Genomic DNA, 12,591 nt, shown 5'->3' with positions numbered 1-12,591 from the left:
CCTGATTTAGAGATAGATACTGAAGTATTTATGGATGAATTGATGTGTCTGAGATTTACTTTAAAATAATTGAATATAGAAAGAAATTGGGTATAGATGGCAGAGTATTAGCTATGAGTTGATAATTATTGAAGCTAGGTAATAGGTACATGGGAGTTTATTGTATTATTCCCTGCATTTTGGTATACGTTTGAAAATTTACATAATAAAAAGTTTAAGAAGGAAAAACAATCACAATCACTAGGTTCAGGTGTTTTTAGCTCCATTAATTTTTATAAAGTTACCTATCAGCCTTTCACGAGTTGGTTTTAGCAGCTGTTAATGATTATTGCCTAGATCCATTAAGGGTGGCAAAATGGTGATTTTCTAATTTTTTCATTCCTCCTCAATTTCTTAATTGGATTTCTTAAAAACTCTCTCACATCAGCTATTTAGTTCCTTTGAAATATAGTTCATACAGAAAAGGTAGGATAAATACTTAATTCTTTTCTGTTATTTACCAGCTTTCAGAATGAGTTGGTTGCCCTTGTAACCTTTAAAGTTGACTATGAGGTTTTTAATTTGTATTTATTTATTTTTTATTTTATTTTTTTAAAGATTGGCACTTGGGCTAACAACTGTTGCCAATCTTTTTTTTTTTTTTTCTGCTTTATCTCCCCAAATGCCCCCTGTACACAGTTGTATATCTTAGTTGCAGGTCCTTCTAATTGTGGGTAATTTGTATTTATTATAAACTTGTGTTTAAATGTATTTTGATGTGTTTCGGTCTATTTGAGTAATTTTTCTTTTTGATGTTCAAATTTTCCCATCCTTGGCTGGTGGGAGCCACTTCAAGTTGATTTTTGTTGTTGTTCTTATTTTTAAATTTTTATTATGGAAAATTTCATGTGCAAAAGTAAAATAATACAGTGCTATCTCGTGTAGCCATCATCAGTTTCAACAGTTATCAACTCATGGCCAAACTTGTTTCACATGCACCCCCACATACTCTATTGTCCCTCCCTCCCCCAGGTTATTTAAAAAATAAATTGTTGGGGCCGGCCACATGGCCGAGTGGTTAAGTTCGCATGCTGTGCCGAGGTGGCCCAGGGTTTCGCTGGTTGGGATTCTGGGTGCAGACATGGCGCCATTTGTCGGGCCATGTGGAGGTGGCGTCCCACATGCCACAACTAGAAGGACCCACAACTAAAAATATACAGCTATGTACCAGGGGGCTTTGGGGAGAAAAAGGAAAAATAAAATCTTTAAAGTAAAAAAAAAAATAAATTGTAGACATTAATGTCATTTCATTTGTAAATATTTCAGAATGTATCTCTAAAAGAGATAATTCCTAAAAATATGTAGGACCATTTTCATACTGAAAAACAATAATTCCTTAATATTCAGATTGTATATTATACTATATAATAATTTCTTAATATTATAATTAGTATTCACATTTTCCTGATTATCATACACTTTTACAGTTTGCTTGTTTAAATTGGGAGTCAATCAAATAAGATGATAGATAGATAGTAGATACATGAATGCTTGATATCGTGATTGGTTGGTTATGTCTCTTAAGTCCCATTTAATCTATAAGATCCCCTTCCATCTGTTTTTATTTCTCTTTGCAATGATTTTTTGTTGTTGAAGAAACTGCCTCATTTCTCTTGAAGCATTTTCTACATTCTGTAGTTGTTGATTATATCCTGTGATTTTTAAAATGTTCCCCCAGAACAAAGCAAAAAAAGAAAAGTTCTGCTGTCCCCGTAGTTAGATGTAAGTCGGTAGTTAGATGTAGATCAGTGCTGTTCAATAGAGATGTAATATGACCCACATGTGTAATTTTAAAAAGGTGAAATTAATTTTAATACTATATTTTGTTTAACCCAGTATATCCAAAATAGCTGTTCGATGTGTGAACAATATAAAAATTATTGATGAGATATTTGACAATCTCTTTTTGTACTAAGTCTTCAAGATCCAGTATCTATTTTATGCTTAAAGCACATCTCAATTTGGATGCTAAATTCCTCAGAAATACTCCATCTGTATTTAGATACCTAAAATTTACAATTGCAAAAGGAGAACCACATCCCCAAGTTGTTCCAAATATACTTAAAAGTTTTCCAGTAACTGAATTATTAGTTTTTAAAGTTAAATTAATCAAAGTTTAATAAAATTAAAACTAGTTCCTCAGTCACACTAGCTGCATTTTTTATGCTTGATAGTCATTTGTGGCTAGTGGCTACCTTATTGGGCAGCTCTTATCTAGAGGTTTGATTAGATTCAAGTTTCGGGTTTTGTTTTGGCCAAGACTGCCTCATAAGTGGCACTGTTACTTCCATGAAGAGGTTTGTAATGTCTGGTTGTGGCTCCTTTTGTGCAGTTTGCAGCCATGATCATTGCCTAGATCCGTTAATTTATGGGGGTTGCAAAATGGTGATCTTCTTATTCCATCATTTCTTCTTTGTATAGCTAGGATACTGTGAAGAGAAATTTCCTCTCATCAGTTATTTGGTTACCCTGAGGTACGGTTTGTATCGGAAAGGCAGATATATTTCCTTGATTCTTTCCCTTTATTTACCAGTTGATAGAATAATGAGTTAGTTCTTTGGCATTCTCAAGATTTGTCCACTGAGTTGTTTTCATTATGAACTTTCAAGTTTAAACACATTTGTTGTGTTGTACTCTGTTGTGGTTATTATCCTTCTTATTGATCAAGTTTTCACATCTTTGGCCTGTGGAGACTCATTCAAGTTGGCTTCTGAGTCATTTTGATATCTTCCTTGCTTTCCGGTATGTCCAGGCTCATCCTGTACATTTCCCACCCCAGACCTGAAATTAGCCATTTCTCTGAGAAGCTCTGACTTCTTTTAGTGGGAAATGCTATTATTTAGTGAGTACCACCTGGACACTGGAGTGCTCATGACTGCTGGGTTGCTGACTGCTTCTAGAACTTTTCAATAGTCTGGGCTATTTTTTTTTTTTTTTTGGTGAGGAAGATGGGCCCTGAGCTAACATCTGTGCCAGTCTTCCTCTATTTTGTATGTGGGATGCCGCCACAGCATGAGTTGATGAGCCGTGTCTAGGTCTGCACCCGGATCCAAACCAGTGAACTCTGGGCCACTGAAGCGGAGCGTGTGAACCTAACCACTACACCACCAGGCTGGCCTCAGATGCATATTTTATTTTGAAGGAAAAATGTGTCATGAGTTCGTATTGATACTTCCAATTGAAACTGTAATTTTCACAGTTTAACATCATTAATTTTATGTTTTGAGTCTCCAATTATTCATGCTACAGATCTTGGTTCCTGGCAACACTAACATAATAACATTTACTTTATCTTATTCTGTACATAATACTTTGAAAGTCACAATAAGATATTATTAGTAGCAATTTGATTATTGAATGCTGTTTATGATTTCCTTGAGATTCTTTTTGTAGTTAAGCTAATGGCTCATTGGGCATGTACAGTCATTTTCCTATGTTTTAAAGTAATTTGAAAGAATTCTCTGGGTGTTTAACCAGTTTAATATATAGTCAGGTTTCTTTGTTGTTGTTGTTGTTGTTGTTGTTTAATATATATCACCTTACTACATCTACAAGTAAGAGAACCTCTGTTTCTTTTTTTTTTCTTAAAGATTTTATTTTTCCTTTTTCTCCCCAAAGCCCCCTGGTACATAGCTGTATATTTTTAGTTGTGGGTCCTTCTAGTTGTGGCATGTGGGACACCGCCTCAGCATGGCCTGATGAGCAGTGCCATGTCCGCGCCCAGGATCCGGACTGGTGAAACTCTGGGCCACTGAAGCACGTGAGCTCAACCACTTGGCCACGAGCCCAGCCCCAGGTTTCTTTGTTTAATTTCAGTTTTTAAGAGATTGCTCTTTTTGGCATTTTGATTTATTGTTTCCAACTTCCGTTTTGAAAATTTTCAAACCTACAGAAAAATTGAAAGAATAGTGCAGTGAACTCTCATATGCCTTTCACCTTAGATTCATTGATGAATGTTTTTCCAAGGTGCTTTCTCGCTCATCTCTCTTGATTCCTTCCCTCTGCACTATACACTTTTTTTGTTTTTTTCTGAGCCATTTGAAAAAAGTTGCAAACTTCAACTTTAAATACTTCAGCATGCTAAGAACAAGAGATTCTCCTCCATAACCACAATTCCATATTACACCTAAGAAAATTAATAATAATTTCATATCCAATATCCTGCCCATATTCAGATTTCCCTAGTTGTTCCTAAAGTGTCTTTATAGTTGTTTGTTTATTTTTAACTATGATCCAGTCAAGATTATTGTATTGCTTTTGGTTCTGTCTCTAGTTTCTTTTAATGTGGAGCAGTCCCCTCACCTTTTTTTCATGACATTGATCTTTTGAAGAGTTTACATGTTGTCTTGAAGAATGGATATATTATGGATATGTTAGGTTCCTTTCATTATTACTTAACTTATTCTTCCTACCCTTGTATTTCCTATAAATTGGAAGTTTGCTCTAGTCTGGAGTTTGGATCTAGTTTGATGGATTTGGGTTAATTTTTTGGTAAGAACATTCCATTCATGATGCTTTGTGCTCTATATTGCATCACGCCAGGAGGCACGTAATGTCAGGATGCCCCACTGTTCATGATGCTAAGTTTGATCCTCAGTTAAGGTATCAATTGCCAGATCTCTCAACACTAAACATATACCTTTACCTTTCTAAGTAGTAAGTAATCTTTAGGGTGATTCTTTGGCATCTTGTGAATATCTTGTTCCCTAATAATTTTTTACCCAGTGGTTTTCACATTTTGATTTAATTTTGTTTTATAATTATGTAAAATCTTCATACAGTTCTAAAACCAAAAGTATAATGCGAGGTACATGAAGAGGAATTTAGCTTCCTTTCCTGTCCCTTTTACCTCCCTTCCTCCGTATGTAACCAGAATGCATAACCTGCCTTCTGCATGGGAGCAGGCTCCCAGACCCCCACGCAGTAATTAGTTTTTGGATTATCCTCTTTGTGCTGTTGTGCTTTTAAAACACAAATATGTTCATATTCCCTATGTTAGATAAAAGATAGCATCCTATTGTGTACCTTTCATATTTTACCTATAACATATCCTAGAGACCACTCCATAGCAGTGTATAGAGATCTTCAGAAATGCTTTTCTAAAATGTATATATATTCATGTTCTTCCTGTGCTTGAAGTCGTTCAGTGGTACCTCACCTCCCTTGGGATAAAGTCCAAACCTCTTACAAGGCCTAAAAGACCCTTCATCATCGGGCTTCCAGCTGTGCCTCCAGCCTTGTCTCTTACTCCAGCACACATGCGCGTGGGCCTGTACACACAATTGCCACTATTGACATGTTGAATTGCCTTTTTTTTTTTTTTTGCTTTTGAAGTTTATTAAGTTGATTAATCTTTTGAATTGCTTTGAATTTCTTGAATGAACCATGAGCAAACCTCTGGTTTTGCATGTGATGCTCTTGTCTGCATAGAAGACTGTTCCGTCTCTCTGTCCTTGCTATTCATCCTATAGGCCTGAGCTTAAGCATGTTCCTGGAATCCTTCCCTGGCCCCAGAGTCTGAGTTAGTTGCACTTCTTATGTGCTCACCCAACACTGTTTATCATTGTTTTGGTATTTACCATACAGTGTTCTGATTGTTTACTTACATGCATTCCTCTGTTAGTTCCTGAGCTCTGTGAGCACAGGAACCATGGCTCACAGGATATGAGGGCCCCAGTACCTGGCACTTGGAAGGCATTCAATAAATATTTATTGACGAAAAGTGACAGAAAGGCACAAGCTCAGACATGCATTGCAATATCCATAAGACCTAAAACTAAACTCAAGTGGAATTTGCTCAGATGTAGTGATCTGAGCAGAAAATGTGGGTTTCCTTATTCATTGTGGAGTCCAAACCAGCCTGTGTGGGAGCCTCTAGGTCACCCTGGGATGGTGCTGGCTCATGGCCTGGGCTTAGAGCCAGAGAGGGGCACCACCAGCTGCTCCTCTTGAGAGATGGAGAGATTGACAGGGCTTGTGGGAAAGGCTAGAGCTGTAGTTTCCAAGGATGGACAGAATAGTTGCTGTAGGTAGGACCTGGTGAGAGAAGCTGAGCTGGAGAAGAACCTGCCTTCTGCATGGGAGCGGGAACCAAGGACCCCACTTGGTCAAGCATCTCTAGGGGGGCCTGGGCTCAGGGGCCTGGCCATTCTTGATGTTGCTGGGCCTGGAGTTTACAGGATGCCCAGGCCGAGGAGGAGATCAAGCAGGAGATGAACACACTGCAGCAGAAGCTAAATGAGCAGCAGAGTGTGCTCCAGCGTATTGCTGCCCCCAATATGAAGGCCATGGAAAAGCTAGAAAGTGTCCGAGACAAGTTCCAGGAGACCTCAGATGGTAAGATTTCCTCCTTTCACTTGGGCCTAAGATGAAGGCAGGAGGCTGGAGGCGTGACAAGGGCCTGTTACATATCACAACAGCTCCCGTTTATATATGCTTTCTTACTTAAAACTTTCAAGAGCCCTAAATAGTAGGGGTTATCACACCTGTTTTATAGAGTGGAAAACTGCTGAGGTTCAGAGAGGGTGAATGACCTGCCCAAGGTCACACAGCTGGTTGCTGGTAGAACCCAGGGAAGAATCCATATTTGTGTGGCTCCAAGCCCATGTTTCTTCCTCTGTGTTACATGGCCGGCCCACTGGATTCAGGTGGAACCATCTTCCTGGGACCCTCCCCAGGCATTCCTCTCCCTCTGTGGGATGTCGCTGCTCTGTGGATTGTCATTTGCAGGTCATTTTTGCCAGGGCGTGGTCCTCAGCCTCGGCAGAACCTGGGCTCTGAGAGATCACCTGTCTCCCTTGTGACAGAGTTTGAAGCAGCTCGGAAGCGAGCCAAGAAGGCCAAGCAGGCATTCGAACAGATCAAGAAAGAGCGCTTTGACCGTTTCAATGCTTGTTTTGAATCTGTGGCCACCAACATTGATGAGATCTACAAGGCCCTGTCCCGCAACAGCAGTGCCCAGGTAGGCTGGAGCACCTTACCCAACCAGCCCCTACCATCTTTACTTACCCTTCCCTCCGGGCTTCCTGTCCCTGTCCCCACCCAGACCCAAATCCTGACCCTGACCCATCTGCCTTCCCCCTAGGCATTCCTGGGCCCTGAGAACCCTGAGGAACCCTACTTGGATGGCATCAACTACAACTGCGTGGCTCCTGGCAAACGCTTCCGGCCTATGGACAACTTGTCAGGGGGGGAGAAAACAGTGGCAGCCCTGGCTCTGCTCTTTGCCATCCACAGGTAAGGCTGTGTCCCCCAGTGCTGTTGGCGGAGAGACTGAACTGAGGCCACTGGAGGCTCTAGGGCCCAAGGATATGCAGAGATCTGCGGAGTTGAAGATGTTCTGGTGGAATCTGGATTGCGTCCTTGTTTCCCTACCTACTACAGCATATCTGGCCTTGGTTTCCTGGACCTGTCTTCCCCATCCACCCTCATCCACTCAGCATGCCCTCACTGGCGCCTGCATGTATTCAGTCCCACCGCCAGGCATTTGTTCACATGGTTGCTGGCTAATAAGCCCGTCTCGTGCAAATCTAGCTTGACTGTCACCTACCACCCCTTCACATCTCATTCTCCTTCTCCTGTTCCTCTAGGAAGCCTGCTTTGACCACTGTGGCATACCTTGACTTCCCCATCCTGAACGCCAATAGTACTTGAATCTGACCCCCACAACTTAGTGCTTGATTGTACAGCATTGTTCAGCAAGCATTTTTTGAGGGCTGCTGTGTACGAGACCCTGTTGGGAGATTAGGGATACGGATGAGTCAGACATGGTGTCTGTCCCTGAGGAGCTCATGGTCTAGTGGAGGCCAGATGTGTAAACAGATAGGGAGCTAAGTGTTGTAACTGGTTGAGTGTGTGCTGTGGATACACAGAGGAGGGACATTGACCCAATCTGGGGGAGGGTGCGGGTGGCCAGGGAAGGCTTTCAAGAGCAGGTAACACTTGAGCAAGAAATACAAAAGATGAGTAGAAGTTAGCCAGGGAGACCAGTAGGCATTCCAGGTGGAGGGTGTGGCATGTGTGGAGGCAGGGAGACATAATAGCATGGTGCGGGTGAGTACGGTGGGCCTCTAGGTGGCTTGGTCAGTACGGCCAGAGCCTAGGACAGCTTTATGTCAGCCAGCCTGGAAGCTCTGGAGAGGACTGTCTTCTCCTGGTTCTATAGGATTCTGGAGCACAGGGCTGGATGCAGAGGAGTGCTCAGTTGATGTATTAGCTTTTAAGGGCTTGGGCAACATTAAGACACCTGGGTTTTTTAGTCTCTGAAATGGAGGGGGAAGCTGGCCTGTGTGATAGGCCCTGGGGGCCTGTCCCGCTCTACCTCTGCCCCCATCAGTATCAGCTCACCTACTGGTTCCCTCCCAGCTACAAGCCAGCCCCCTTCTTCGTCTTGGATGAGATCGATGCTGCCTTGGATAACACCAACATTGGCAAGGTGGGTGCAAGGAAAGTGGGGCTCGGGAGGGAGGCCCCCAGGTCGGGGCTGGGTTTCAGGGAGCAACTCTTGAGTGTACCCTAGCCGTTCCTGCTGCCTGCTCTCTCTGCCCGGGAGGCTGGGCCGAGAGTCATCCACACTGTACGAGTCAGTGCCTCCTTTCAACCTCTCTTCTCCCCACCTTCCACCCCTCACCCCACCCCCTCTGCCTCTGGTTCAGACTGAAAAACACAAGGGAGTGTTAGGGCTTCAGCCCTGCTAAGTGCCCGGCGGCCCCTTCCACAGGTGGCAAATTACATCAAGGAGCAGTCAACTTGCAACTTCCAGGCCATCGTCATCTCTCTCAAGGAGGAGTTCTACACGAAGGCTGAGAGCCTCATTGGAGTCTACCCCGAGGTAGGGCGGGCCTGGCTCAGGAGCCAGCCCCACTCCCTACCTGACTCCCCAGGGCAGGAAGGGATGGCTGCAGTGGAGGGGCACTGGGGTGGGGGAGCATAGGGACTCAGGTCCTGAACAGACATCTGGGCTTGTTGGAGCCCTGTCCTGGAGACTTAGCCAGCCCAGCTGGACAGGACCCTTGCATTTGGGGACAGGTGGAAAGGCCAGGCAGAGGCAGCCAGACAGTAGAGTGCAAAAGCAAGAAAGTGCAGAGGTAGGCAGGGAGAGAAGGCACAGGGGGCCGGGCACATCCTCTCCCACCCAGAGAGAACTGTTGCCTGGGCTTTGGGCAGGTATGTAGGGAGGAGGGTTTGAGGCCCCCAGTCCCAGGGTGCTATACCCCTCTTAATTCTCTCCTTACAATTTCGTTTTTCTTTTTCTCCCTCCTCCTTCAGCAAGGGGACTGTGTGATCAGCAAAGTCCTGACCTTCGACCTCACCAAGTACCCAGATGCCAACCCCAACCCCAATGAGCAGTAGCAGTGGTTCTGCCCTCCCGCCCTGTCTGCGTCCCTAAGCTGCCCCTCTCTCAGTCTCTGGATATTTGGCTCCCAACCTTCTCCTACCTCCTGTCCCTGTTTGGTATAGCCATGAGATTTAGGCACTGCTATCAAGCATGAAGAGGAACAGAGGTGATGTTAGATCTGGGACAAAAATTCCTGAGTTACAGGGAGCATCCTGGCCTCTGGAAGGAGGTGCTGTGCTGAGCTGAACAGGGCTATCTGTCCATCCCCCACTTCCCCTCCCGGACCTCCCCTCCATCACCCATAATCATGGGTCCCTTGGGCCCCCTTGCATTTTGCTTGTGTGTGTGTGTGTGTGTATGTGTCTGCATGTGAGCATGTGGGTATGTTTGCAAAATAATAAAGATATTGGAGACTCATTTTAGAAGGAGCCCAGACTGAATTTGATTCCAAGAGAGCTTAGTATGACAGCACCCCAGAGCTGGGCAAAGGCATTCAGGACCTTATAGGAGTCAGGCGGTCACATGAAATCACCCTCATTAACTCATTTGTGTTTTCATTCATTCGTATATTCATCAAACACATACTGAACACCCTGTATTTGTCAGGCTCTATGCTAGGAATACAGAGCTGAGTCACACATGATCTCTATCCTCCTGCTAAGGAGATGCAGTAGGTTCATGAGTTCCCATGGTTAGCTGAATCGTATGTATAGGTACTTTGGATTTGAGAAGAGGATCATTACCTCCAGGCTTTCTGGAGGTCACATTTGAGCTGGACTTTGACAAATTGGTAGGATTTGATCAGGCACTAGGAGCAGAGCCTGGGCTCTGGGGACATAGAGTTGTGGGTTCTAGTCCCATTTTTTTGTCACTGTTTTGACGTTGATCGAGTCATTTGACCTTTCTGTGCCTGTTTCCTCATCTGTAAAATGGGGTTAACAATATTTACCTACCTCATAGGATTTAATGATGTCAAGCTCCTCACTGGAGGCCTTATCCCTTCTTGGAGCCCACTAGGTGCTGACCCCTCAGAATGCAAGCTTTCTCATGCCTGGACCCCTGAGGGCTTCTGATCTCAGTTGTTAGGGACAGATAGAGCCTCCAGATCTGGGAGATGCCAAATGCCCTGGTTATTGGGAAAGTTCCAGGGCATGATGGGGGTTTAGGGCCTAAGGAAGGCTGTAGCTTCAACCATGTATGATAACCAGGTGCCTGGGCCCCAGCCTGGGTTATGAGGAAGTAGGGGAGAGGTAGCCTGGGCCACATCCTGACCAAATGCATGTGACGTTCCTTTTGGGAACTAACCACATTAGTTGCAGGAGCTGTGCAGAGACAGCACAACCTGCTGCCACAAGGTCAGCCTTTGCCCATTCACATACACCATCAGCCCATCACCTTGTCCTGCTCTGTATACTGCAATTTTATTTTTTAAAAGTTAAATCAGTTCTAATTACCGAAGTAACGCATGAATCCATTCTCTTTTTAAGAAATTAGATTGTTAACAAATAAAGCTAGCCTCATTTGACTACCACTCCGTCTCCCCTCCCCCTCTTAACTGCTGTTATGTTTATTGTATATCCATCTAGACTTTAAGACTTTTACATATATGAGTTCATTGAAAATATTGTGTTTAATGCAAATGGTATATTGAATTCTTCTGCAACTTGCTTTCTTTGCTTAACACAGTTTTTGAGATCTATGTATGTTGCTAAATGTAGATGCAGTTCATCCTTTGTAATTGCTGTATAGATTGTTATCATGACTCGACCACATTTTACCCATTTCTTTTGTGATAGTAAGACTGTTTTCTGCTCTTGCTATTACAAAATACTACATAGGAGCATCGTGTGTGTGTGTGTATGTGTGTGAGTGTGAATGTGAGAGTGAGAGAGAAAGTTTACCTCGGGTTGATTCCTGGAAGTTGAATTGCAGAGTGATAGGCTATATATATATTTTTCCCCCCCCTTTGGTGAGGAAGATTGGCCCTGAGCTAACATGTGTTGCCAATCCTCCTCTTTTTTGCCCGAGGAAGACTGTCACTGAGCTAACATCTGTGCCTATCTTCCTCTATTTTGTATGTGGGACACTGCCACAGCATGACTTGATGAGCTGTGTGTAGGTTTGTGCCCAGGATCCAAACACGTGAACCCTGGGCCACCAAAGTGGAGTGTGCGAACCTAGCCACTATGCCACCAGGCCAGCCCCCTTATATTTTTGTTTTTAATGGATGCTTGCAAATTGCCCTCCTGTACTATTTACTCAGTATTTTTCTTGAGGTTGTCTTGGGTCTAACATTGTTATCTACTTCAGTTTTATCCTAGGTAGTGATATCCATGAACCCACAGGTTTGATGTGCTTATTATGTATTTTTTCTAATATGTATTAAAAGGCATAACTACTAAAACAAAATAAATTTGTCTGTGTTCAACCAAAGAAGTCACATACCACCAGTGGTACATGTACTGTAGTTTTGGAAATGCTGGCATGTGTGGAAGAGCACAATTTAGGAGTCACCCTGATTCAAATCCTAGCTGTACAAACTTGAGCCCATTACTTCACCTCCCTGAGCCTCGGTTTCCTCACGTAGAAAGGGAAATAAGATACGCCTACCTTGCAGCAGTGTAGGGAAGATGAAATATATTTGAAGCAATTTGGCTGGCACCTAGATCATCACAGGCCTTTAGAGGTGGCGATTGCCGTTCTCCCTACTTTACTGAGGAAACAGGCCCAGGAAGGTTAAGTGACGCAGCTACCAGGTAACAGTGAGGTTTGAACCCAGGCCCTCCAATTCAATCTAGTGCTTTCTCCACTGTGAGGATGATTATCTACCTTGGCTGTGCACTGGAATCACTTGTAAAGCTTTTTCTTTTTCCTTTTTGAAAATTAAAGCAATCTGTTGACCAGTTAGAAAATAAAATAATACAGAAGGGCTTACAATGAAAAGCACCAGTTCCCTGTTGCACCCCCATGTTCAAAGGACGTGGAGCTCCTTGCTGTGGTCCTGCCTCTGGAAATCTAGTTCAATAGGTGTGGAAAATAATCTGGATAACTAATCCCTGCCTCACAGTGTGGAAAGGATTACACGCGATGCCTTGAGCTAAGGCCCTGGCACACAGGAACACAAGTGCTACAAAGGAGCTTCGAGGACCTAGGTCCTGAGGATCAAGGAGGTGAGATGACTTGTCTGAGGTCCCAGTGGTTCAGTGGCAGAGTCT

The 12,591-nt window shown here is 43.5% G+C and overlaps 1 protein-coding gene across 2 annotated transcripts in view; it reads left to right on the top strand.

The window, feature by feature from the left end:
- The window catches only part of SMC1A (structural maintenance of chromosomes 1A), a 36,521-nt gene extending 24,732 nt beyond the window's left edge, over positions 1 to 11,789 (top strand). For both annotated transcript variants that reach the window (XM_070503302.1, XM_044763248.2), the window contains exons 20-25: positions 6,219 to 6,375; positions 6,846 to 7,000; positions 7,124 to 7,275; positions 8,404 to 8,473; positions 8,759 to 8,869; positions 9,307 to 11,789. In XM_070503302.1, coding sequence (XP_070359403.1) covers positions 6,219 to 6,375; positions 6,846 to 7,000; positions 7,124 to 7,275; positions 8,404 to 8,473; positions 8,759 to 8,869; positions 9,307 to 9,390 — 729 coding nt within the window. In that variant the 3' untranslated portion in view covers positions 9,391 to 11,789. The remainder of the gene's footprint in view (positions 1 to 6,218; positions 6,376 to 6,845; positions 7,001 to 7,123; positions 7,276 to 8,403; positions 8,474 to 8,758; positions 8,870 to 9,306) is intronic.
- The last annotated feature ends 802 nt before the right edge of the window (positions 11,790 to 12,591 follow it).

This window comes from Equus asinus, chromosome X, assembly GCF_041296235.1.
Source record: "Equus asinus isolate D_3611 breed Donkey chromosome X, EquAss-T2T_v2, whole genome shotgun sequence".
Classification (NCBI taxonomy): domain Eukaryota; kingdom Metazoa; phylum Chordata; class Mammalia; order Perissodactyla; family Equidae; genus Equus; species Equus asinus.
Note: the sequence above shows the minus strand (reverse complement) of the source record. Positions and strands in the feature narration are given on the sequence as shown.